The 26,997-nt window shown below is 47.1% G+C and overlaps 2 protein-coding genes across 3 annotated transcripts in view; one reads left to right on the top strand and one right to left on the bottom strand.

Annotated features, from left to right (window-relative positions):
- Positions 1-18,326, top strand: part of TSC2 (TSC complex subunit 2) — a gene marked incomplete at its 5' end in the record, with an annotated part of 34,473 nt that extends 16,147 nt beyond the window's left edge. Inside the window, 17 exons of one of the 2 annotated variants that reach the window (XM_082490456.1) lie at positions 567-698; positions 2,454-2,618; positions 3,242-3,394; positions 3,559-3,671; positions 4,090-4,311; positions 5,121-5,336; positions 6,972-7,040; positions 9,241-9,401; positions 9,761-10,263; positions 11,661-11,736; positions 12,653-12,739; positions 12,971-13,157; positions 14,277-14,416; positions 14,629-14,707; positions 15,407-15,498; positions 15,786-15,884; positions 16,259-18,326. In XM_082490456.1, coding sequence (XP_082346582.1) covers positions 567-698; positions 2,454-2,618; positions 3,242-3,394; positions 3,559-3,671; positions 4,090-4,311; positions 5,121-5,336; positions 6,972-7,040; positions 9,241-9,401; positions 9,761-10,263; positions 11,661-11,736; positions 12,653-12,739; positions 12,971-13,157; positions 14,277-14,416; positions 14,629-14,707; positions 15,407-15,498; positions 15,786-15,884; positions 16,259-16,426 — 2,662 coding nt within the window. In that variant the 3' untranslated portion in view covers positions 16,427-18,326. The remainder of the gene's footprint in view (positions 1-566; positions 699-2,453; positions 2,619-3,241; positions 3,395-3,558; positions 3,672-4,089; positions 4,312-5,120; positions 5,337-6,971; positions 7,041-9,240; positions 9,402-9,760; positions 10,264-11,660; positions 11,737-12,652; positions 12,740-12,970; positions 13,158-14,276; positions 14,417-14,628; positions 14,708-15,406; positions 15,499-15,785; positions 15,885-16,258) is intronic. The other variant, XM_082490457.1, reaches the window with a different exon arrangement.
- Positions 18,327-22,992: 4,666 nt separating this feature from the next.
- The window catches only part of PKD1 (polycystin 1, transient receptor potential channel interacting), a gene marked incomplete at both ends in the record, with an annotated part of 96,062 nt that continues 92,057 nt past the window's right edge, over positions 22,993-26,997 (bottom strand). The window contains 6 exons of the mRNA XM_082490521.1: positions 22,993-23,619; positions 24,038-24,346; positions 24,685-24,819; positions 25,306-25,593; positions 26,216-26,390; positions 26,560-26,685. Of these exons, the coding sequence (XP_082346647.1) occupies positions 22,993-23,619; positions 24,038-24,346; positions 24,685-24,819; positions 25,306-25,593; positions 26,216-26,390; positions 26,560-26,685 (1,660 nt within the window). The remainder of the gene's footprint in view (positions 23,620-24,037; positions 24,347-24,684; positions 24,820-25,305; positions 25,594-26,215; positions 26,391-26,559; positions 26,686-26,997) is intronic.

The following is a 26,997-nucleotide window of genomic DNA, read 5'->3' as shown; positions in this document are numbered from 1 at the left end:
TTCAGGGGAGAAGCTCAGATTTGGGCCAGACCTAACAGAGATAGAGATGTCTGACATATTCCTGTGTCTCTTAGAAAAAATGTGCTGCTACCTGGTATTGGTAAAGCATTTTAGGATCTGGTCTCTGTGGAAGGCGTCAGGTTTTTAGCCATGCTGAAGTGGTGAGCTGGGGCAACACAAGAGGTGGTTGAACTGCACAAAACTTCTCAGACTTGAGAAGTTTGTGCCAAATTAGCATTCAGGTGCTTTTTGCCTTTGTTTAACAGCGCAGTATTCCAACTATCATTTCAATCAGTTTTTTGTTTTAACTTGTACTAATTTCATTTGTTTTGTAGCACGTTTAAAATCTTGTTTTCAAAATGTGGTTTGTCTTTTTAATGCTTTCAGCTCTGCTTGTTTGTACGTTTTAATTTTTGTTTTCCTTTTTTGGCATTTGTTTTATTTTACATCACCCTCCGGGATCCCCCAATATTGACCCTGTGACCTGTGACCTTTCAACCTACATCCCTACAATGATTTCCTCCCTTCCTGTGACCTCTTTTGGGGCTTGGTGCTTCTCCACCTAGTAGTTTAAGACTAGCCAAAAATGCAAAGCAAGGCTTGAATAACTCTCCTCCAGTGAAAGAGCTGAAAGAATCCTCTGCAGTTGATGCCTTCCGATCCCGCAGCATCAGTGTGTCTGAACATGTGGTCCGCAGGTAGAGGCACTTTAAATGGGGAGAATCCAAGAGCAACTCAGCACTTGGAAATTTTACTGCAAGGGCGGGTGGAAGCAGGGTGGATTTGCATGTGGGATGCTTGCATGACTTTGCTACGCAATAAAAAACTGGCCTTAGCCACAGTCAAAGGTTTTGGGAAAGTATCATGGATATCCCATGGCTTCCCAACACTGGCTACTGGGTTATCACATCACACCCTGTGTTGTGTATGATGACTTTGCCGCGTTCTCTGGTGCTTTAGCAACAAAAATTTCTATTTTCCAAGTACAGATGGTGAAGAGGGGGAAAATAAACAAACAAAAAACACTACAGAGAAAAAAAGGAAAAAGGTTGCATTCTGTGCATGTGAGAGTCCTGGTTAAAACTCACTAAAACTTCAGCATTCTAAGCAGCGACTTGCCCCAGGAGGGGCTTTTGATACTTGGCAAAGTTATGCACAGGCCCTCCTCCCAAACTATGAGGAATAGTTCTGGCCTCAGTTTAGGAGTTGATCTTTGAGGCAAAGGGAGCTGACGGAAGTGTTCTGGTCTAAAGTACAGTGCTGTGAAAACCTTAATTTGTCTTTCTGTAGAACAGTGAAATGTATGCTCAGCCCATATGAAGCTATTGCTTTCACGGCTAAAGAAAAAGGTTTTAATTGCACTCATTGATTTGCACACATGAAAGATGAAACAATTTATGCTAATTTTTAAAATGTATTTCTGGACCACTTCCCTTGAGCGTTAAACTGTTGTGTTTAACATGTTGGTTTAAAATCTGAACTGTGGCTTAATCTGTAAGGATTGCTGTCAGTGGAACTTTATTTTCTGTGGTTTTATTTTTGACAATAACTGTATAGTATTTGGGGGAAAGACACTGAAGTGACTGAATTGTGAATACAGTTCTGGCACTTCATTCTCTGATATCGCCATTAATCTATTAGGTGATTTTCTTCTCTTGTATTTATATGTAAATGGCATCAACTAAAAGTTCAGATAATTATGCTTAATGATGCCAAAGAAGTTGCCACGTCATAAAAAATTTGACTGTACCTCAACTTAGTTTGAATTATGATGGCATAAGGAGTCATCTTAATAAAATATTCAATCTAGCCTGGTTTTGCAATTGTTTTAAATTGCATTGCTAACTTGGCTGATTTGAAGGCAGAGTTGCTGTCGATTCTTGTACCAATTTCCTGTTCAGAGTGCAATTTTTTTCTATTTCAAGTTAAATTAGGTTGTACATAGCTATTGAATTTGGAGGGAAAAAATCAATGTATGAAAGGGGTGCAACAGAGAAAAAAAGAAAACCACATGATTATGAAGTTAAGCTTAGAGTGGCCTGATTTATGGCTCATGGGCAACATGCGGCCTGGGAAACTGCAGATTATGGGATGCTTGTCCTCACAATAGATTAGCGAGCTCAAAGCATGGTGCTGCCACTCACTGTTTGCTTGGTGCACTTGCCCATGGGCCACCCACATCAGAGAGCACTGGCCTGACCTAGTCAGTTGACAGACATTTAAGTGTTTCTCAGTCTCTCAAGATAAAATACGCTTTCTGCAATGACAATCCGGAAAGCACAACGTGAGGCTGATCCAAAAATGTTTTTATTGTGTCCTGTGTTTAATGTCTGGCCGCCTCTCTGATATGGCATGTGCATGTATCGCAGGTTGTTCTGCATCACACTGTCTTTCGGGTGACAGGGACAAGCATTTTGCAATGTGATCTGTCAGTTGGAAACGTTCTCTTGTAGCCGGATACAAACGTCCATCACTAGTTCAAGCCTGGGCTCTGCAGATGAAAATTCAATGGCTCAGGCTGATGACAACTTAAAAAATCTTCACCTGGAACTCACTGAGACCTGTCTGGATATGATGGCTCGATATGTCTTTTCCAACTTCACTGCGGTGCCTAAGAGGTAGGGTTCAGTCGGTGACCACGGGAGAGATGGTTTTGTTTGAGGTTCGTATTTCACTTTTTTAGTGGAAAATTACCATGACATGTTTGAGATTCTGGCAGACCCAGGCTCTGAAGCCATTCCCCGCAGATAAAACCTGGCTTGGCTAAATATGAAGTTAAATGAGAGAAGTCCACTGGAGCCAACCAGCCTTTGCCTCATCCTTGAACTGTCGAGAAGGAGATGCCTTGAAGGCATGCTGTCTGTGAGCAGTGCTTTGCTCCATGTTCTTGCTGGATATTTGCAATCTTCGCTACAGTGTTGTGCCAGCTGGCTTCAAATGGAGGGCATTTACATTTCTTGCTAGGCCTTCCCAGAAGGAGACACGTAGCTCAGACATGGCTCATTCCCTTCTGCTCTGTGATGTTTGTGTCCAGTAGTACTACTACCAATTGGTACTAAGTTCAGCTCATCCCTTATCCTGATGGATGTGTTTGTTGACGACTGGGGGGTATGTTAAAAATGCTGTATAAAGAAGGAAAGCAGACAGCAGAACCTCCTACATAGTTACGTGAAATAAGCCACCTGTGCGGGCTCTGTGCTCTGCAGTCTGAGAGCTCTGTTCATCACAAATATGTTTCTAGGTCTCCTGTGGGTGAGTTTCTGTTGGCTGGAGGAAGGACAAAGACGTGGCTGGTTGGTAACAAGCTGGTGACCATCACTACAAGCGTTGGAACAGGGACAAGGTCCCTGCTTGGCCTAGACTCTGGAGAGTTCCAAAGCAGCACAGAATCAAGGTAATTGTTGCTCCAATTTCTAGAAATTTCCACCTAACAAAGTCACTTAAACCACTGTTACAGTGCATCTTCTTAGGTTTTCCTCTTACCAGAAAAGGAATGTCTTATTTGTCCAGCATGGCTGATTCCTCTCTCAATATCATCAATATCTTCTTCTTCCACAGCTCAGACCCTGTTTTGCAAGTGAGACAAACTAAAGAAGCTCCAGCAAAACTGGAATCTCAAGCTGGGCAGCAGGTTTGCAGAAGCTCTCGCAACAGAGTCCGATCCATGTCTGGTAAATTCCAATCCTGGAGTCTTACTGCTATTTCTGGGTCTGTGTCGCAGGCTTAAGTGTCCATGTGCCTACTGAAAAGAACTCTGTCTAAACTAATTTGAGAATCTGGACCTGTCCGGTATTTAATAGTGGGCAGGTAGCAGCAGCTGTTGGCCTCAGAGTGGTGGTGCTCCTCCTGCTTGCCTTTCCTTGCAGGAAAACTTTGCTGATGGTTTAAGTGGTGAACACTTGCAGTAAGAATCAGCTATGTTTGTCTAACCTCATGGTTTATAAGAAACACATAGAAGGTAAAATTCTCTTAGGTTCCCAATATTGTGCGCACAGCTGCTAGAGGAGCTTAAAGGACCTACTACTTCTGAGATCTTTTTAGTGCTAACTAAGCAAGGTTCTCCCTTCTGTTTTGTGTCTGTCTTGCTAGGTGGTCATGCCTTACGTGTTGGTGCCTTAGACAGCTCAGCCTCCCATTTTCCCAGTGGCTCGGCTTCCCAAGGGACACAGGGTCCTCCTACTCCTGCATCTCGATCAGAGAAGACTAATCCTGCTTCACAGACGCCTCTGCAGAAAGAAAAAGCAAACTTAGCTGCGTATGTCCCGCTGCTGACACAGGGATGGGCAGAAATCCTGGTGCGCAGACCCACAGGTATCTTTACCTGAGTGTGGAGTGAGCTCTTTTGACTTCTTGCTAAGAAAGTGGAGCCTGGATGAAGAAGAAAAATCCGTATTTAGTTGCAAATGGATCTCTCTATTGCTTATTGCCTCTTGAAACTAATACATCTGATACTTAATTCTTTGGAATCACTCTTTAGTGTTTTAAATGTACAAAAGACCCGTGAAAAGATTGAAGCAAGGACTTAAATTTGTATATTAAATGCTGTTACGGAAATAGAGCCAGATCATATCAACCCTACTTTGCATTTCCCATTTTTACACTTTCTTCTTTACATCTGTCTATGCTTTGTTCTGGCTTCCCGTGCTCGATTGGAGATGAATGAGGCTTGTGGCTAGAGTAGCTGCATAGTTGTGTCTGCTGTTAAGAGAAGGAGTAATGACAAGTTCAAGGTCAAAATTCTTGAACATTGGTATACTGCACAACATTGACAGGGAATTGTCTATTTCAGATGGAAGTTGCTTCATGAGAAAATAACTGACCTGGTATCATTAATTAAAATACCTGAGTGTATTGGATGCCTTTGGGAATCTGCTGTAGTAATGAGTTACCAAGGATGGCTTTTGAAGAGCTTGGGGTGAAGTATAGAGCACTGGGAGCTACTTACTGAAAATAGGAAATTAATCGAGTGATTCTGCCAAATGTCAGGAGAATTGAGAACTTGGTCTGTTTTGATGTTTTTACTTGCAAAATCCCAAACAACTGGTGCTTTCTTTGATGTGAGTTGTAAATTTTCTGGAGTAGGGAGTACTTAATATTCTTCCCTAATTCTCTCTTACCAGGTAACACAAGCTGGCTGATGAGTCTGGAGAACCCGCTCAGTCCATTTTCTTCAGACATTAACAATATGCCCCTGCAAGAACTCTCTAATGCACTCATGGCTGCAGAGCGTTTTAAAGAACACCGAGAAACGGCTCTATATAAATCCCTCTCTGTCCCCTCCTCCAGCTTGGCCACCGGGACAGCCAAACCATCGCTTCTCCAGCGTTCCAACACAGGTGAGAGATGTGAAGCCAGTAGTGCGTCCAGCATAGCTGTCAACTAGCCTGTTTAAAGTCTGGTCTAGGTCTTCTAGAACAGTAAAGTTAGTAGCATGAGGAGTAACGTAGCCACGAGAAGAGGAATCAGTTCTTGTCCCTAGAAGTTTTCAGTGAAAAATTCCCTTCCTCCTTGCTTCTGATGTTCCATCGGAAAGTACTGCTCTTTCTTAAAGAGAGGAGTAATGGAGTTTCTTTGGAGGAGTAATGTGTTTCACATTAACTGTTCCCCAAATGGAAATGAATAAAGTCATGGATCTTTTTGCTCTGCCACTTGTTTGGGGCTGATCTGGGCATCCCACATGTGGATAGGTCTTCCCATGCAGCATTTCCATTTCCATTTGTCTTCAGTATGGGGATTTGTGTTGGGCACTAAGAGCACTCGATTCCTGGGAGAATGGCCCGTTACGAACCTTGCCAGCCAGGGTCGGTTAGTTGCCTGTCTTATCCTGTTGGCTGCAGATTTATTCACCTCCTAAGAAGACTGTTTAGCCTTCAAACTGGTGCAGTTGAATCACTTAAGTTTCTTGTGATGGCTTTATTTTAACATAGTGGCCAGGGCTTTTCGCTGTATTTACTTTGGTGCTGGTTCACTTCTGAAAGAGCTGTTAATGTTGGGAGGTTTGTGTTGACCAACAGCTGAAATTTGTAAAGCTTTATGTACCCCCGTGCAGAGCTCTTATCAACAGTATCTAACGCTGAGGCTCTTGGCACTGTTAGCACTATCAAAATTGAGCAGCGGTAAAAGCAGACAAGGCTTTTCTGGAGAGGTGGCATCAATGGTATGAATTTTTTGGAAATCTGGTAAAAAAATGCTAGTTTTCAGGTTTATTTTAAACAGGGCAGGACATGATATTGCGTTTACACATTCTGAAATCTTAAAATTAGACTCAAAATCAAATTATTCCTTTTTAAAAAAAAATTAAATTCTTATCCGTGAACACTTTTATTGACTCTTACAAATTTGTGGTACATATGTGCTAACTGATAAGTTGAAAGAAGCACCCACCTGAATGCCATTCCTGTTGCAGCCTGAGAAAATAATTTTGGCCACATTCTTGTTAAGACAACTTCTGCAGTAGACTTGCTGGAGCTGGCTGGCGAATGAAGGTTTTGAAAAAGTTTTGCTGTCAGACTCTCATATGCATGTTCTTCTTCCTCTGTAGAGGTTAAAACTATGTGAATCTTTATCCATATTTCTACTCTTCAGACTCTTCTGTGGGTTTAAAAATGATCTTTTGCCAAAAGTGTGTAGCTTAGGAAAAGCTCAGACTGGTTTTCTGCGTGTGCTAGGGAACTTTCTGTTTCTAAAACTCACAAAGATGCATTCTTCAAAGACAGCAGTTCGAGTCTGCATTGTTTGAATGTGTTTATGCCTCCTTATTCATGTTGAGACCTCGTACCCTTAAAGTATCCCTTTGGCATCTAGTGAGCTTATCCCAGCTTGTTCTTTCCTTTGTTTTTATTTATTTGTTTATTTATTTTAAAGTAGGCTCTTGGTTACATTTTAAACTCTGTGCTTTTTAATTTATATTTTGTTTTCATATAGTCTCTCCTTCCTTTTGATGTAGCTGCTCACTTGATTTCCCTTTGCAGTGGCCTCTTTCTCTTCCATGTACCAGTCCAGTTGTCAAGGGAAGTTGCACAGGAGCATATCCTGGGCAGGTATATTTATATATCTTTAAGGAAAAAAAAAAAAAAAGTATTGCCATAGAAGAACACCTCTGATTCATAGAAAATGTATCCCTCATTCTTCATTTTCCCCTTCCATGTCTCCTGTCTGTACCCAGTCTCATTACTCTCAACAAATGGGATCTTGACTAGCATGAAGAAGTCCAAGCCAGATCCAACATTTGCAAGTGCAGACAATTTCTTAAAGCAACTTTTGTTTTAGCTGGGGTGGATTGTGAGCCGTGAGGCACAGTGTTAAATGACCTGTCAAAATGTCTGAGTGGCTTGATTAATTGAATTATTTATTTTCAGCTGCATTTTACAATGGGCTTTGTGTTCTGCTAAATGTAAAAGCTCTCGCTTCTGAGAATAGCACAGTATGCTACAGGACAAGCTACCCTGAAATGAAGTCCCGTGCTACTGGGCCCACAGCAATCTGTCAGAATTGGACACAGAAAAGATAAAAGGAGCTGATTATATATATAAAGTTTGACATTAAAACAGATGCTGGTTAAAAGGTGTTTTCTTTTTTAAAAAAAAAAGAAATATATTTCAGGGGAAAACCTGCTAAATTCTAGCTTTTTGGAGGTGGTATAGTAGTGTAAAATCTTTCTCCACTTCAGTAAAATTGACTTTGTAATTAAATGAAGTGGAGATCAAATTGCATACCTTATGAGCACAACACCTGCATTGCTTTGATAATCTGCAATGCTTTGTGATTTTAATTAGAGGGTTGAAATGTCTTTCTGCCTTCTTTCCTTCACTGGAAAATTCTCTGAAGGGCAGTGGGGTATTCTTAACTACTGGTTGGTTTTGACAGAGGCCTCTTAAAGCAACACAAAGATGCTGCGGTAAAATATTTTTCTGTACTTCTCTATGTTCGTATTATTCTTTTCCCACCTGAAGAATAATTAGTGAATCCTTGCATTATTTAAAAACACCAGCAATTTTGGCAGTAGTGTAAGAGCTAGGGAAGCTTGGAAACACTGGATGTATGCAGGTGTGTTCTGGCTTGGACAGCTAACCAGATCAGCACGTTGTTTTTGGTTTGGTTTTTTTTTGGTTTGTTTTGTTTTTGGTTTTGTTTTTTTTTTTTTTTAAAGGTATGTGTGTGCAATGCTAACTCTTAATTGCTTCTTTGAAATAACTTTGGTCCTGCGAGCTGAAATCAATCCAGGAAAAGCTGCTTTAGTGATCTTTTTTCTTTTTTTTTTTTTTTAATTTTGACAATTTTCTTTATTTTTTGTGTGTGCTAATTATTTTTTATTTATTTATTTATTTTATTTTGGAAAACAAATCTTGGCCTTTCAGATTGGTCTTCCAGTCCCTTGTGTGCGTAATGGGAAGCCTCCTGTTCTCCAGCCTTTTCCTCAGGACAAAAAAAGCAAGGCCAAGAGGAGCCTTTGGTCAGACTCATCCCTGTGGTCAGGGTCACTGCCTGGAGTAGAGACAACGTTAAATGCTGCGATAACCTCCTCCACCGTAGGCAGGGCTTCCAAGGAGCTTTCTTGTCAGTGTGGTTTCATTAACCATTTGTCTGATCAGATGCCACACGCAGGTTTCCCAGTATTGCTGCAGTGCATGTATTACTCTTGCTCTCTTGTCCTTTCATATGTCTAGGGCTGAATTGTTCTGCTTCTACTGAGACATACTAGGAAAACTGCCAAACTGCAAGTCAATGGCTCCTAGTAAAATTTCTTATCTCCTTCTAGGCCACTACAAGGCACAGGAGCATTGCATTTCAGTACAAGAAAAACTTACTTTTTTGCACACTTGCATAGAACTGATGTCTTCATTGCCTGGATAATGATGAACTTTTAATGCTAGTCTTGTACTTTCTTACATCTCTGTAGTTCCTGTCTGTCCTGATAACCGAGCATTGATGTACAAGGTCCCATTTCCTCATTCTGTCCCCTGCTTGTTCATCAGTAACAATTGGAAACAACTGCACTTATTTTGACCAAAGCAGACGCAGCCCTTTGCTGTGAGGGTAAGGTGATCAGTTATTCTATACAAAAGGGGAACCAGGAGCAAGTCTGACATGACAAGAAATCAAAGAACCAGAGCACTTATTCAATGTGGCCTTCCATTGAAATCCCATAGGGAAAAGGCTGGTACTTCAGAGGAGAGGATGGGGGCCTGCCGCTCTGTGCCTCTCTGCAGACTTCAGTTCTTCTGCCTTGTGTCTCGATAGAATCAGCGGTGGTGCTGGAGGAAGGGAGCCCGTTGGAAATGGAGCTAAAAGAAACCGAGTCCCCAGCTGAGTCTCCAGAGAGTGAGGACATTGAGACTTCGTGTTCTGAACAAGTCCTGAGTGAGGAAAGGTTTGGTAAACCCCAGGAGTCTTATAGCAGGGTAAGAAGAAACAGGTTAACCAATTCTGTCCTGTATGACAGCCCCGTCTTTAGACACAAGGGAGAATTGTCTGTGTTCAGATGAGTCCCTCTTGGCACCCTCTGAAAGAACCCACTAATGATACCAACATGCACGTGCAGTCATGATTCAGGGTTTGGATGGCTTGTGAAGGACTGCATGCAGAGCAGCAGCAGTAAATATCTGATTTATTCAGGATCCTTGATCTGCATTGCTTTGTCCTTGGCACCTTTCTGCTCATCTTTCGCTGGAAGTGTCAAGGGGTGCCTCGAGCATTACTGTTGTCACCTTTTATTTTGCTTATCACGAAAACTGTTAATTTTTGTTTCTCCCTTTTTAAGTCCTCCTCAACCTCCAGCCAAGAAGAAAAATCTCTGAAGTCGGAAGACCTGGTGGAGGGTGGAATTCCCATCGGGAGAGTCCTGCCATCAGAGGACGGCCGAACACTGGAGGAGCTTTCCTTCCAGCCATCCCAGCCGCTCAGCAAGTCGAGTTCTTCCCCCGAGCTACAGACACTGCAGGAGGTCCTCAAAGATGCAAATGGCAGAGAAGTAACAAGGCGGCTGAGCACAGAAGTGAAATCAAAATCCCAGTCTGGGAACCTGGAAGGGGAAGGGCTGAGCAGTTGGCTGGGCAAGGGGGAGGACGCCAGAGTGACTGGGTCAGGCGGGTTGGATGGCACCGGTCCTGTCACCTCGCCTCGCTCCCCCTCTGGGCACCGGCCCCGAGGATACACCATCTCTGACTCAGCCCCATCAAGGAGAGGAAAAAGGATCGAGAGAGATGCCTTCAAGAGCAGGACAGCAGCCTCCAATGCGGAGAAAGTACCCGGAATAAACCCAAGGTGGGTGGAAGGGCTTATCTGAAGCTAGAAATCACAGAATCACAGAATTTTCAGAGTTGGAAGGGACCTCTAGAGATCACCTAGCCCAACTCCCCTGCCAAAGCAGGATTGCCCAGAGCACATTACTCAGGACTGCATCCAGGCGGGTCTTGAAAATCTCCAGAGAAGGGGACTCCACCACCTCCCTGGGCAGCCTCTGCCAGTGCTCTGCCACCCTCACTGTAAAGAAGTTTTTCTGTGTATTTGAACGGAACTTCCTGTGTTCTAACGTGCCCATTGCCCCTCGTCCTGTCACTGGGAACCATTGAAAAGAGCCTGGCTCCATCCTCCTTCAACCCACCCTTTAGATACTTGTACACCATAATAAGGTCTCCCCTCAGCCTTCTCTTCTCCAGGCTAAAGAGTCCCAGCTCTCTCAGCCTTTCCTCATAAGGGAGATGCTCCAAGCCCTTAATCATCTTAGTTGCCCTTCGCTGGATGCGCTCCAGCAGTTCCCTGTCCCTCTTGAACTGGGGAGCCCAAAACTGGACACAGTATTCCAGTTGTGGCCTCACCAGTGCAGAGTAGAGGGGGAGAATGACCTCCCTCACCTCGAAATGGTGAGCTCAGAATTGCTGCAGCCATGGCTGGGTTCATTCGAAGTGGGCTGCTGGTTTTGTGGGATCTACAAAACAGTATCTGATTAAAAAGAAAGGTTAATTAACTGTTTTTTCAGGAGCTAATACAGGCATGTTGAACCCACTACCACCAAATTAACTTTGCGATTTAGGAATCGGGTCTCTTAAATGGTGAAAGAAATAGATGAATAGTTTCTTCATGTTCTTAATCTATCCCAATTTGGGGTCCAACTGCAGGTGGGGCTTGAATGCAGTTCACCTAGAGTTAATTTTGCTGTGAACAGAATTAATTACTAGACTTGAAGTTCAAGAAATATAATGTGCAAAATGCTAAGAAGAAGGAAAAGAAGGGGTTATAATAGTTGCTTTTTGAACTTTAGATATTGGTAGTTGTCCAAAATTGCGTTACGACACAATCTTCATCTTATTGAGGGCAGGTAAAACGCAAAAGTCTGTAAAATCATTTATCTGTTATCCTAGAAGTAGCGCCCATAGCTGTGAGGCAGGAGTGCATTCCTACTCCTCCGCTCAGTGTAAAGATTGCCTTTTGAACAGGGAATTTGTGCAGCTGCTGCTGTTTGACATTACCATTGCTTTTTATGACAGGGATCCATTACAAACTGCAGGTCACCCAGGCACCTAAAGTGTCTCTAGAAGATGAGTAATACCCTGTTAGCATTTTAATTGCTCCTCTTCGGTACATAATGTTCTTGCATACAACAGGTTGAAACGGACTTTATTTTTGTGGTAACAGGACTTTTTTTCCCCTCTCTCCCTTAGCTTTGTGTTTTTACAGTTATACCACTCCCCATTCTTTGGTGATGAAAACAACAAGCCCCTTTTGTTGCCAAATGAGGTAGGCAAGGATATATTTTTTTTTAATTCTTTTCGTTGATTTTTCTAACCTCATTGCTCTTTTTTAATATAAATGATACTAAATGAAATGTCCAGCTCTGATAGTGCGATTTAAAGGTTGTTCCTACCAACAGTCCTGCAGATGGGAGATTTTCTGTTCCCCAGTCCTGGTGGCTCCCACTTTATGGCTCTGGACTGAATTTGAGGTATTGGGAGATTTTTGCTGGTGCTGTTTCAGAATCCCAACCAGAAGGCAGGGTGATTTTTGAGTTTTGTTTTTTGCTGGTAGAAGGGCAGGATGAAAACTGAGTATTAGGTGATATTGGCAGAATGTCACTAGACAAACCTGTCAGCCCTCCATGTAATTGGGAGTGGCCAAGAAGCTTTCTGTGATCATATGAGAAATTAGTCATAAACTTCCTGGAGAAGTAGTGCTGGAGTGGGGTTCTTGTGAACTGAGCTCCTCAGACCACCTGCTGATTATTTCCCCTCACTTTAGGCTCGGATGGGCAGGCAGTAGGGAGCTGAAGTGAGATGAGCTGATGCTTTGTGCTAAAAATGTTCTTCAGAGCAAGAGACACGATAATTTTTCATGCCTGGAGCTTAAATGAAGATAGGATATAATATCGTCATGGCAAGTGCTTCTGACCCGTGCAGTTTGCCATATTAATCTCATCTGAAGTATAAAACCAAGAAAGTGTGGTGACAGATGCCATATAGCACTGCTCTGTACCTGGGACTGCTGATGCACTGTGCCCTTGCAGAACAGAGTAGGGCAGTGTTCATCAAGGAAGACAGTACTGAAGGTCAGGAATCTGTGCTCGCATTGTGTTGTTGTTGTCCTGAAGGGGTTTTAGGGAGGGCAGCAGGTGTGTGGAGATAAATTTTTAAAGATGTGACCGATGTTTTGATTGTAGACATTTGAAAGATCAGTGCAGCTCCTGGATCAAATTCCTTCTTACGACACGCACAAGATTGCAGTGCTCTACGTTGGAGAAGGCCAGGTGAGTTGTGTGCAGATCCTTTCATGGTTACGTCTCAACAGAAGGCCTGGCACCGCTACTCCTGCATTGAGATTTGTCCTGCTCCTCCGGTAGCCTTGCTTTTCCTTAGTTTCTTGCATTAAAAATCAGTGCCTGCGTGAAGCTCTTCTAGGGAAAGTAATAACCTAATCACTCATGCTGATTGAGTGCTCTTAGCGTTCAGTGTGAGACTCCCATGTTCTTATTTTCTAGAGCAACAACGAAATCGCAATTCTGTCAAATGAGCACGGATCCTATCGCTATACAGAGTTCCTGACTGGGTTAGGGAAACTCATTGAGCTCAAAGACTGTCAGCCAGATAAAATTTACCTGGGTGGCCTGGATGTGTGTGGGGAGGATGGACAGTTTACCTACTGTTGGCATGACGACATTATGCAAGGTAAGGTGGCTCCAGAAGTTGGAAGTGGAAGGATGGTCTTTTCTCATCTGAAGACTGACCTGCCTTCTACAAACTGTTTCCTTTCCAGGGATGTAGTAAAGATGACCTGGGGCTTTGTTCTCCTTCCACGCTCTCTCTGGTGTCCCTGCAAGCCATGTGTTAAAGTTTGGGAGAGGTGCATACCTGCCTTTTTTAAGAGAAAAAAAAATAATCATCTCACCACTTACTTTTAAAATAGTTTGCTCTATTAAAGGTTGATATGGTTTGGTGTAGAGGTTTGTAGAATAAGCTGTTTGTTCTTGAGCTGCTATGAAGGCTGTTAATTGAGGGTGGTGTGTACATGTCAAAACTCTGCTAATCGTTTCTCTGAAGAGCAGTACTGAAAGCAGGAGGGTTGTCATTACTGTGGTCATCGCTAATTGAACTGCAGTGTTACCCAGCTTCTGCAGCACCAAGCAGTGCAGATATCATCTGGGATCCAACAAGCTATGATGAACTTCCCAATTTTTTTGATACAGCTCTGTGCATCCCAGTCATTACCTGGTTCCGTGGAGTAGCTGCCGGTTACTCACTGTGGCCCTGGTGCTCTGCAGAGCTCAATGAGGGGAAGTCCTGGTTTAAGCTATTTAACTCTTCCTCCTCAAACCAGATTCTACTCACCATGCTACTGTCGTCATGGAAAAGATACCCAGAAGTACTTCTCCAGTCCCCTGTTCGTTTTCTATGAACGGATAGATTGCTATCCCAGCTTGATGAGAACGCTTATTCCAGTATACATCAGGCACGTGCTGAAAGCCAAGCCCATTCACTTTGCTGAGCCTGGTGCTAGAGAAGACTGTGCAGAGCAGTACCTAAAAACTGGGAAGAGCAGAGCTCTCAGAGGCTGCCCTTTTGCTGCCACTGCGCTCTGTACTCCAGGTACTGCTGGAACAGTCCAGAGGGACTGGATTCAGCTGTCACAAATGGGGACAAACCCATTGAGGGAGCACAACTTATTTTTTAATATTATTGTGGTGCTGGTCCTACTTTGTCTTCCAGGCAAGTGCTGCATGTGGACCATTGCTACTTGCAGCGCTGGTTACCCAGGCCAGCCTAAGGGTTTTTCTGTTTCCTCTTCAGCCATTTTCCACATTGCTACTCTGATGCCCACAAAGGATTTGGATAAATATCGCTGCGACAAGAAAAGGCACCTTGGGAATGATTTTGTTTCTATTGTTTACAATGATTCTGGAGAAGACTTTAAGCTGGGAACAATAAAGGTACAAGATTTTGCTTGCGGGTGTGTTATAAAAAGACATGTGGCTGTTTGTAAAACCTTAATCTGATGTGTGTTATCTTAGCAAACAGTGTTGAGATCAGGAATGGCGGTTATTTGCCATGGTGGATTCACATGTGTTAGTTTATGGCATTCACAAGAATCGCGATGGCTGCCAGGAAAATGTGTATTACTCTTTTATTGTTTTCTCATTAGGGTCAGTTCAATTTTGTGCATGTTATCATCACACCACTTGACTATGACTGTAACCTGGTGACGCTGCAGTGTCGGAAAGGTAGGAATCCCTCCAGCCTTTGTTCTCAGGCTTTGCTGTATTGGTGGTGCAGTAACTGCCTTCACTTTGCAGTGGTTTTGTGTTTCAAAGTAAAAACTTCCAGGAGAATCTCTCTGAAACCGATTTGCTGCCCAGTTATGTCTGGATATGTCCTGTTCATGTATCTTCCCAAGATAAGAGGTTTCTTCCCATTGTACCACTCATGCTATCTTCAAGCTTAAGGCAAAGTGCAGCAGAGGAGAGCAAGTCCCTCCAACAATGGCTTGGGAATACTGGAGGAGGTATGTGGTGGAGGTCCCTGTGGCTTTGGCCTCTGCTGTCCTTCCCAGCACTGCAGGACCTGATACTTGGAAACTGGTCATGGCTCCGCGTGAGCTCGCAGTGCTGGTGCAGTAATCTACAGGGACGTTTGCTTTCCTCTTACCAAAGGGGTACTTCTGGGGTGGTTTTTGTTTACACTTTGGTTCATGTGTGGGCTCTCCTCAAACCATTACAGAGTAGCCAGAATTTGAGAGCCAGTTTTGATAAGTTGCAGTGTGAGTTCTGTTACAGTTGGAACTGTAGAGCTTGGTGGGAACTTCTGAGGTTCTGTGGTGCAATTCCTCAGGTTTATATTACTTGTCTGTTCAGTTACTGGCAACTTTTGGCTTGTTCTTCACTGTCTTCCAATAATTTTTTTCTTCTTCCTTTAAAATGAAGACATGGAGGGTCTTGTGGACACGAGTGTTGCTAAGATCATCTCTGATAAGAACCTGCCGTTTGTAGCCCGTCAGATGGCCTTGCACGCTAACGTGAGTACCTCTGAGCTCCCCTAGACCTTCTGTCTTTCAGCTGGTGTCCTGGTGCATCACCAGCTTCCAAGGAAATGAGTAGGACTTGCTAAAACAAATAAATAAGCTTTCTGCTTCAGTTATTTCTGTCAATGTTTAAATCAGAGTTAGCATGTGAACAGTTATAACTTAGAGCTGTATTTCAGTTGCTGTCAAACTGTACTGAAATGTTCTATTATTGTTATTCTTGTGGTTACATTAACGTGCCTACTCTCTTTCCCTGCTTCTCCCCACCCCTCCCAAATTAGATGGCTTCCCAGGTTCATCATAGTCGATCCAACCCTACTGACACCTACCCATCCAAATGGATTGCCAGGCTACGTCATATCAAGAGGCTCAGGCACCGGGTAAGTAAAGCTGTCTCTTCTTAGTATTTAGAACTGGGCTCTACCTTAGAGGCTTATTACAAATAAGGCACATAAAATCAGCTCTCCAGACTTGCTGAATAAGCAGAGGAATATGTGTAGGAAGGTTAGAATCCAGCTCTTGTGGGAGTCACAAGTGTAGCAATGTAGGTCTGGACTTGGGAGCTTCCAAACAGCTTCTTTGGCGGCAAGGGGTTTGGGAGCCCTGATATCCGGACACAGAGCTGCACCCGCTTGGCAGCGTGCTGGGGACGGTAGGACAAGCTGTCCTGAGTAACCTGTCCTGCCCGGCCCAAATGGAGAGTGAAAAGAGTTCCACAGAGAATGGAGCTGATCTGTTCTCATTTGACTTTCAGTTACGTGAAGAAACGCAGTACCAGACTCCTGGCCTTCCCCTGCAGATGCATCCATCTGCTCCGCCAAAGGCCCCTCCCCAGGTCCCTCAGGACCCTCCACCCACCTATGAGACCGGACAGAGGAAGCGGCTGATCTCTTCGGTGGACGACTTCACAGAGTTCGTGTAGATCCCAGTGAGTCAGTGTGTCTGTTCTGGGACGGACGAAGCAGCGAAAGCATTTTACCTGCGTGCTGACTCCGTGCGGCTGCATGGACATAGAGGAGCAGGGTTTGGCAGGCGCGGTGTGGCTGTGCGGCTTGCATGTGGACTCAGCATTGAACCGTACCGGGAGGCTTGAAAGTTTCTCTGTCTCAGCCTGCCACTGTTGTCTGAGGAGGACACTTTATCCCCAGCAGATGCTCCAAGAAAGGACCAACTCTACATGTTCTGGTTTTATTTGGTCTGAGCTATTTCAAGGCTTCCATCTCTGATGGAAACTTTTGTGCAGAACCTTTCTTTGGACTCCTTCCATACCAGTGTCTGGTGGAAGCAGACAAAGTATGATGTTCTGCAGTTCATCACGTAGTTGGAAGGTGCAGGAATTGTGGGAATTTTGATGAATTTAGTGGGAATGAAGTACTGAAAATCCAGTCACTATTGCTAAGCACCCAGGGATCCCAGCTCCTCTCCAGGCCTTGGTGCCTCTCAGCACTTGAATGCTTCAGGCTCTCAGACTTGTTCTGCTGCCAGCTCTGGTAAGAGTTAATTTGCGTTCTCAAGTGATGTGCCAAACGTGCTGCTTAAATTCCCAAGGATTTGTCTCCATTTTGAGAGATTCACAGCAAACCCTCCCTCGTTCAGCAGAAATGACTTTGCGACCAGAAACAACACAAAACAGGGAGGTGGGTGCCGCTCGCCAGAGCAGCAGAACGGCAGAGAGCTGGGCCATAAATTACTTGCAATGAACAGTCTGACCCACCAGGCTGACTGCAAGGATTTATCCAGAGGCAGACCTGGCTTCTAGGTTCAGCTGCAGAATTTCCAGTGGTTGCAGCGATGCTGGGGGTAACTCTTGTCCTTCTCCGTGCACCCGGTAAATCCCTTTTTGAAAGACTGTTGTCATGTCTTGGGGCATCACCTCTGAACGAGTTTTGCCTGTTGCACTAACACATAGTGACAGTCTCTCCTCCTGGGACTGCAGCTGTTGAAGCAGTTAACAAGCGGTCCTTTCAGTGCACGCCTGTACAGGTGGAATGGGATGATGTAGCCCATCTTGTGGTAAGATGGTCATCAGACACTACACTACCAAACTGGGAGAAACCATGTAAGCTGGACTATACTGTGAGTACTTTATCTCCTGCTTTGTAAATAAGTGGGGAGCGTGGCTTTTTAGTAACTGCTAACAGCAGCGCCCTTGCAATGGAGATGAAGACAAGTGCAATCTGCACACAGAACTGTGAAGTGACAGGTGAGGAGACAAATGTGATGCTACTAGCTTGTGCAGGGCTGTTTGGGAACTCTAAGTGTATGTTGTGTTTTTGAGTGTTTATAAGTCGTAAAGGAAATAAAATATTCATATGGTCGGTGGGTTCTTGCTGGCCTGGGAAGATTCAAACTGTGTTTCATAATAACGTGAATTCCTTCCTCCTTTCCCCTTTCAGTTTTCCAGTCCATATCGCTTGTATTTTAGTAACCACCAGCTGCACCGCCACGTGCTGGACGTGGTGCGATACCTGGCTGTGTTCCAGTCCCTGTACTGGGGATATTCCCTCTGCTTCAGCTTCAGGTAACCTCTGCAGTGGGGTGCTCTTCTGTCGGTGTTTCCCACTGCTGGTGACCAGAGCAGCTCAATTGCTCTCGTGGGCATTTGTGCGGGGGCAGCCTGGGGCCGCGCGAGCCCTTGTGCCATACTCTGCCTTGGTTGAGTCTCCTTTACCATGACCCGCAGACCCTTCACTGATGAGCTGATGTCCCTAATTACAGCTCAGAGCTGCCCTAATAGGCTGGCTGATTTAAGAAAGCGCCTTGTATTGTGCAGGAGATCTTAATTAAAATTCTGATCACAGACAAAGAGAACGACAATGGGGTGGGGAGGGGTGTTTCTGGACTAGCTCTGGCCAGCGCTGCTTTGTCCCTGAGCCTTTGCTGAGCTCTCGCTGGGAGCGGTGAGTGGGCAGGAGTGAGTATAACAAAAGCACCAGAGCCAGGTCGTAGCAGTCATCTTTTATTTGACCTTGTCATTTTGTCATTTTTTTAAGAAACATCCCCACAGTTACAAAATGAGATACTTTTGTTTGCAGTGAAATGCTGACCAGACAGTAACAGTTGGCATATTGGTCACAATCATCTGTTCTTTGTTTAAAAAAAAAAAAAAAAAAAGAAAAAAAAAAAGCATTTATATAAGTCCCTCCCTCTCCCTTTTAAACTAACAAATAGGGTTTTTTTTTATTTAAGCAGCTTGATACTGTTGCATCTTGGTGAGAGTTAAGACAATAAATAAGAAACCATCTCTGGGTGACTACAAACACAGAAATATACATTCAGGAGTATTTATCTATTGGTGAGGGCTGCAAGTCAAGTTTATTGCTGTCGAGGGTCTAACGCCATGACTAGTAACTCTGGCTGCAGCTAAGTGCATGAATACGCGGTACCTTAGCTGGGACAGTGAAGGAACCCTGTGAGCGTTGCTATAGTTTGTACAAATAAATGCTGCGATGATGAGAACTACGATTGCCTGAAAGCTGTCTGTGGTGCCCATCACACACATGGGCCCTCGTGGAGGTGTTTGGCTTTTCAAGAAACAACTGTGGGTTCCAGAGCTGCTCTCCATACTTCAAGTGAAGGAAAGAAGTAGGGCAGTTGTCTTATCCCGTTTCTGCTCCTCTTTGATTAGAAGAAGCACTTGGTAAGTCACACGCATCAAGTCACACTCACACACACGCAGAGCACGCTTGGTAAGAAACAGGCACTTGGGAACAAAAAAATCCTGACATTTTACTGGGGGAACATCCTTGTTGCACCCACCTGCTCGCCTCCCGTTAGCTTATTAAAGGCAGTTCTGAGCAGTCGGGTCCCTGCTTGCCACTGCCTCTCTCCTTCCTGCACTTAACTCCTCTTCCCAACCTCTTTTAAATGAGTACACTTGAGCTGTGGGGGTGGGGAGGGGCTGAGAACTGAACTGTGGATCTTGAACGGAACTTTTTGGCTCTTGAAGATGCAAGAGATTTCCAAGACATGCTTGGTTCGTTTTACTCACTGAGCATTCCCGTATGGCCCTCAGGGGTGGCTGGATCTATGCACGTTGCTCCGCTGCAGCGAGAAGAGGATGCACGGGTGCAGCCAGGTGCGGAGCTAGAGGTTAAAAGCGGCTGTTCTGGTGCAGTCGTGTATAGGAGATGTCCCGTGTAAGAACCCTAAAGAGAGTAAGAGCTGGTGGCCCACCCAGCAGCACGTGCGAGTGAGTGCTTTCCTACAGTTACTCTCCTTTTTCCATCTCTCAGTTGGCCAAAAAAAAAATTCCTGCGTGCTTATGCAGCAGCATTAGAAGATGAGCAACTTGCTTTTGTCCTCGTGGGTAGTTGCTGTTTATGCAACTAAATACTTCTCCAGTGCCTTTCCTTTTGAGGCACAGCCAAAGAGTCAGAAACTTTGGCTTTAAGGACAGAAGTAGAACAGAGTTCCTGAATTTCACCCAGGGCCTGTGCTTATCTCACTGAACGGGATTTTGTTTTATACCTACATCTTTACTAGCACCGGGGAGGACACACCAGAGGGGCAATGAGCTTAGCGGCTGGATGTGACTGCAGAGGTGTGCCCAGAACTGCAGCGCCACATCCCAGGTATCCTGGTACATCTCCCAGCTGCTCGTTTTACTGCCTTGAGGGGTTTGGGACATGGCTTGCAGGCATGTGCACCAGCATTGTACCTGTCACCAAAAAAAAAAGTCCTGGGCATCTACCAAAGATAAGCCTGGTGGCTGCTAGCAAATAGTTTTAAATCTGTGGCTTGAAAACCAGTTTTAGATACCGGAAGAGTTCTGGGGAAGATGGAGGTGTTTGTAAAAGGAATAACGGATCACTTCTGCACAGTGCGCGAAGCTTACTAATATCAGCACCTGAGCCAGCACTGGGCCCCATCCTTGGGCTCACCTGGGCTCTGTGGTCTTCACTGCTGGTTCTACCTGCTCCAGGCACCTGCTGCCTCCAAGCTGGAGTCCTCCAACTACTGCTACTGAACTCTAGGCGCTTCGCTGTCATCTCTACTACCTGCCTTTCCTTCCCACCATGAAAGATTTGTGGTTACTAGTATTGGGTTTCTCCCCTCTGCACTCTACTTCCCTCTGTGCAATCTGCTCTTTCGACAACCTCTATAGTGACCAACCACCACCTCACTATAAGTAATCTTCAAGCTACAGCATACTTGTTTTCTCCTGCCCACATCCTTCTGCAACCTTTCCTCAGTGTCTGCCCGTATCAACTCAGTTTTTCAAAGGTAACACACCAGTCCCAAAGCCATCACAAAGAGCACCCCTGTGTCCTCCTTCAGTCACCCATAAGGGATGTAGACAGGTGCCTGGAGCCAAGGAAGCATGTGCACAGCTGGAATGAAATCTTTAAAAATACCTAACACAGTGTGGCAGAAGTGCTGGGAGGTGGATGGGGAGACACAGGAGGTGATGTGATTAGTAATGGATGTGTCTGAGAAGACCTCTCTGCCTGCAAAGGTGTTCCCTGCCACGGGCATGGGAAGGATGCTTCCAGGACCACCAGCATCAGAAGCAAGATGCAGTCTAACCCGAGGCACCCTCCCTTGCAGCGCTGCCCGCCTGCACTCACTGCCTAAGGCTTCCCTTCGACCCTCTCGCATTTCCAAAGCACGGAGCAGGTTCTGGGAACACACCAAGTCGTGCACTGCCCGGCTTCCCAGCCCCTGCCACGCTCCGCTCCACCTGCAGTGACTGGCCCGGAGCCAGCCTGGCCGAACCTCAGCTGGGAGGAGAGCACACGCACCACATGCACACAGACACCTAATACTTATATACACGGGACATTCCCAGGAAGAAGCACTTAATACATCCTTTAAATAACTCTGACAATAGTATTCTGTCTCCTATCTACATGTTTCAAACACGTTACCGATGCTATGAAAATATAGCAAACATACAAAAATATATACATTTAAAGAAAAAAAAACCCAAACCATATAAATTACTTACAATATACATAACATGAAATGGTGATGATGAAGTGAACGCAGGCCCTGGGGAGGCTTTGGCCGCTGCTCAGCACCCCCAATTGCTGCGAGCAGGAGGTGCCCTGTGGCGCAGCCCCTCCCCGGCCGGGCACGGCGAGCACAGGCCAGCTGTAGCCCAGGCACGGCGAGTCCCGGGGAGCTGCGGGGTGGCAGGGCTGGAGGGACCCCAACAAACGCTCCATTTTAGGGCTTCGCCTGCCTCCCCCAGCTCCCGCAGTGCCTTTGTGCTTCTCCTAGGGACGATGCCAGGAGGTACCGGCACGGCTGCCTCAGGCTGGGGCGTGCTGCGGGCTGCGTTCACCTCATCAGCGCTTTGCTCATTTCAGTTTATGATTTAAACAAACAAAAAAAATACTGCTTTTGTGATATATTATCCCATTCTTGTTATGTCGCATGTGTCATTGTTAGCCGAGGAAAGCATTGTTTAAAGTGCTGGGCAGTACATACGAACAAGTAAACCAAAAAAATACATATACTTAGGTCAATACATTCCTTGGATTAGAAAAGCCAAGCAGCCAGCAGCGCCCGCACCCCGTAGGCCACTGTGTGGGGGGCGAGCGCTGGTGGGCAGGGGGTGGGTGGGGGACCGCAGCGAAGCCAGCACGTTGGCAACCCCACACTCAGAGACGGCTGAAAGCAGCCCGAGGTCTCTACACCCCTCGGGCTGAGCTGCAGCTCATTATCCCCTCCGAGCCTGGCCGGGCAGCAGGGCTGGCAGCTCGCTGCAGGTTGCAATGTCATTTCGTTTAAATATTGGATTTCTTTAAATACAAACAATAGTACCAATTTCTGGAGGATAAAAGTAGCTAATACTGGAAATTAACTGATCTGGGTGTAGATATCATTTATCTATATCTATATATATTTATGCTTAAAAAAAAAATAAAAATGGTTAAATATCTTCTTGAAACCTGTAGCTTTCCTCCACAGTGTGTCTGGTCGACAAAATCCAAGACTTAGTTCAAACCTTCAAGGCCTGGGGCTCTCCTCTTCCCCTTTCCATCCGGCACAGCCAGCAGGGAAGAGAGGCAAGACTTGTACCTGTCACCCTGTGCCAGTCCCCAGTAAAGTGTCCGTGTGACAGTCGCCATATGCAGCTCTTTGCAAATGGGGCCATTTAACAAAAGAAATGACTTTTTAATCCCGCCCTACCCTAACAGGGATTTTCTGCACGCTGACTGTACCCCGCGCACCCTTCTCCAGCTGTCCCCAAGGGAAAGGCTCAGCCTTCTCCAACCAACCCTTAATGCTGGAAACCACCAGTAAGGAAGTTGGCCCATCTGATGGGGACGGTCAGGTCCATGGAGGATGGCGGCTGTGCCAGCCCCGTTGCAGGCAGCAGCCCCGTGCGCCCCGGCAGGCACAGCTGCCATGGCGGGAGCTTTCAGAAGCAGCAGCTCCTGAAGCTCCAGGTCTGCACGGCAGGCACAGCCCGCCCTTCGCAAACCTCTTCCCAGGTGCTCTCTGCCCTCCGAGGGCACTGCTCCCCGTGATGCACTGTTATTTGACAGTGGGGTGCACCCTGTTCTTGGCCCGGAGGGGCCGTTTCTTCTTCACCGCCGGAGCTACAGCAGCGTAGGGTTTGTGTGGGGGCAGCACAGAAGCCGCCACGCTGATGCCTCTACTAGCTCGAAGGAGCCGGCGGGGCACAGAACCCCTGCTGCCCGGCGGGGCGGCAGCAGAGTGGGGGGACAGTGGAGCATCCCGTGGGGGCTGCAGGTCCGTGTCGGAGGAGATGTCAGGTGAGGGCCCCTGCTCTGTGCTGCCTACACAGTACCTGCTCAGGACATCCTCCGACATCTGGGTGTACCTCCTCCTGGAGCGGCGGTTCTGAGAGCCCTCCAGCTGGTGCTCAATGCGGTACACATCCTCTGTCACCTGGTTGACCCGGTCAAATTGGGCAAGCAGCATCTCGAAGAGGGAAAGGAGGCGCTGGATGTCAGCATCCACTTCCAGGCTGTCGCGGGTGCTCAGCACAAGGCTCAGCCCATCCAGCTGGCTGGAGGAGGTGGAAGCCCTGGAGCTGTCAGAGGCAGCGCTGGGAGTGGGGCCCCGGAAGGACTTGGAGTCACTGGAGTCTCGGGATGGCAGCGGCTCCATGCCTTCGAACCTCACCTTGTGCCGGAACTGGAAAAGAAGAAGGGGGCAGGGGGCAGAGTTACTTCAGGAGCTGGTAAGTGGGAACGCTGTGCTGTGACACTGTGTCGTGCTCCATACAGCCCCAGAGCTGCTCCCAGCCATTCCTGGTGGGCCAGGCCACAGCACAGACCTGGGGACAAACCCAGATAAAAACACGTGGAATTGTGGGACAGAGAACTGGCAGCAGATGCCCCTACAACAGCCCATCACTAACCCAGCTCTTGGGGCTCCAGGAACAGCCACTCCAGCCCTCACCTGCGAGAGGAACCCGACTGTGAACAGCAATGGGAAGCAGCCAGAGGCAAAGGAAGGCTAAGGATGGTGGACATTGATTCTCTGCAAACATCTGTAGCCTACTGCCTGCTACCCAGCCCCTTGTCCATGGAGGCTCCCAGGCTTCACTCACCTCCTTGGCTTTGCTGAAGCCCATCCACATTTTCAGCCTGCGCATGAAGAGCTCCACCATCTCATAGTCCTGGGGCTCAAAGGCGGGGCGGTACAGCTCAAAGTGCATTTCCCGGTAGCTGTAGATAAGCACCACGGTGAACAGCCTCAGCACTATCCACACCTCCAGGATGATGTAGCTGGTGCAGAACAGGTAGTAGAGGCCTGATGACTCGGGCGGGCGGAGGTTCGCGCTGCCCCGCAGCATGGCAAAGAGCAGCAGGAGGCTGCTGCCAACACTGCGAAAGGACTCCGAGGAGGAGGAGAAAAGCTGCAAGGAGGACATTGGAGATGTAATGAGAAGGAATCAGTGGCAAAATGTTCCTCTGACCCCAGCACTCACTACCCCACCTTCCAAAGCATGAGCCCTGACAAACAGCTCACATATCGGCTGTGACATGGACAGGCGACACAGCCCCTGGCCAAAGCCATCTGGCCTGTGGCAGACAAAAGCACCCTGTGTAGGCTGAGCACTGGAGCACCCAGAGGACCCGCTGGGCTTTGCTCACAGTCATGGCATGGTGAGGGATGAGGGGCAACGTGACCCTGGGAAGCCCTTGCTGACGACCAGCCGCTCGGCAAGGTGAGGTGGGGACAGCAGGTAGTTACCAGGAAGCCAAGCTGAGCGTAGGCCAGGATGAGGACGACGAATGTCAGCGCCGCAGCAGTCAGCTCCTTTGCAGACTTCTGAAAGGTCTTCCCAAACACAGACCACTGCCTGACAAAACGCAGCTGCTGGGCAGCCTGGGACCAAGAGAGAGGACGGTGTTACAACATGGGCCTGCCGTAGAGGCTGCTGCGAGATCCTTCCAGCCCTGGGAAGGGTCTTTCAAACATCTCTGCAAGTCTGAGAAATGCAAACTCTCAGAGCAAAGGACATCCTAGTCAACATGCTCCCTGCAGGCAAAAATCATCCCATCAGCCACACTAGGCTGAATTCCTCAAGGGAATTGAGGGCCCGGAGGTTTTAGAGACCCAAAGTGCTACAGCAAAGATGCATGTGGCATCGCTGCCCACCACCTCTGTCCTGCGGTGGAGTCTGGATGTGGCAGCAGCCCTGTTGCATTTGATCAGTGCCTGGCACAGCAGGACCACAATCTTGCATTTGTTTTCACTTCAGGGCCCTTTGCTGCCCCTGCTATGGGACTGGGCATGGATGACAAGCTGGCACAGAAGGACCAAAGGACACATCCCTGCCAACATGCTGCTCCCACCCAACCCTCTCCATACCTGCACAGTCAAGAGGAAGAGGAGGGACGCAGCCAAGGTGCTGAAGACCGTGTTGAGAAAGGCCACCTGGTAGAAGTTGGTGAAACCCTTGCGGTTGTTGAGGTACTTGAGCCACTGCTGGTCAGCAAGGGTGGCTTGGCTGAGGTGCACCACCACGGTGCAGGTGGTGAGGAGGATGAAGACCCACTGGCCATAGTTGCCCCACAGGGTGAAGTAGGCCCTGCCTTCCTTCTTGATGGAAAGTGACTCAGACACCACGAAGTAGACCACAAACATCATGAGGAAGACCTGGGGGAGGAATGGAGAGGTTACCAGCAAAGAAGACTTGACTGCTGCGCTGCACCAGGAGACCCTGCAGTACCCCAGGACAGCAAAAGCCCCATGTACTAGGCTGAGTTCTGCCAGCCTACAGCTGGAGCACACACCCAAGTCCTTTCATGCCTTCCTCACTCAGTCTGTACCTCTCTCCTGCCCCAGCAGTGAAGCTCCCCAAACCACGTTCAATGCACTTGTGGCAGGGTAGCAGTGCCCAGGGGAAGACATCCCAGGCAGGATCTCTAAGGGCATGGGCTCAGCTGGCTGATGTCCCCACTGGGGACAGAAGAACAAAAGCCTCAAGTTTCCACAGCGACAGACATGAGTTCAAGGCAGCAAAAAGGCTAAGACCAATAAATGCTGCCAGACAGGAGGAATCTCCTTCCCCTCAGTGGTGCCAGGGATATTTTCTGTGCGCTATCCAGGTCTGGAAGCACAGTGGTGACAGGTATGAGGACAAGTGGCCTCAGGCAGCGGAGCTTTAGTCCACAGTAATGAATGCTGCCCTTCTGGGACCCCAAGCAATGGGTACCCCGAGGTGTCTGCACAGTGACCGAGAGGAAAGAGCAACGCAGAGGGAAAGTAGCACACTGACCATCATGAGAAGCTGCAGCGTGACACCCCCGCTGAGCCGTAGCAGCGGGAAGGGGCTGATGGTGACTGCGGCGATGGCCTGGCCGGCCCCCAGGAACTCCAGCTGGAGGGTGATGGCAGCATGCAGGTCCACGCTGGGGTTATACTGCATCAGCTCCACAAAGACTGCCCGGCTCCTGTGGAGGAGAGAAGAGCAGCTCAGGGGACTTGGACAACACCAGTCCTGGACTTTGTTGCCACTGCTTTGCAGGATTGTAGATTCTCTCCCCACCCTTGACACTCCAGCAGCATCCCTTAAAAACCTGGGTGACAGTAGAACATTTCCTTCACCCCTGCCACACTTACATGTTGTCGATCCAAGTGTGCTGCTGAAGGAAATTCAGCTGAGCCCTGCCTTCCTCCAGCGAAGCCCCCAGCTCCTGGACGTAACCACTGCTATCGTAGAAAGAGATGTAACCCCAGTACCAGACCCTGCAGATGAAGAGGAGCCACAGGGTGAGAGGTGGAGGACAGAGCGGCCAGTGGTATGCTCTCCTACATAGCACACCAGGAGCAGGTGTGCAGGTACAGACCCTGGCCCCTATGCTGCACATCCAAGGGCGACAGCTGCCTCATTACTTATTTCACAAGGCAAATTACAGAAGCGCATTGATTCATCTCAGTGTTCCCAACCTCAGAATAGCCCCAAGCCCTGTGGTGCCCCAGACTCAATGAAGACGCATCCAGGAACAAACCAGAGCAGAAACCAAGAGTGATTCAATGTCCAGTACGTTGGTAAAGGCC

Source organism: Vanellus vanellus (genome assembly GCF_965231255.1).
Source record: "Vanellus vanellus genome assembly, chromosome: 14".
Lineage (NCBI taxonomy): Eukaryota > Metazoa > Chordata > Aves > Charadriiformes > Charadriidae > Vanellus > Vanellus vanellus.
This window is presented reverse-complemented; position numbering and strand designations above follow the sequence as displayed.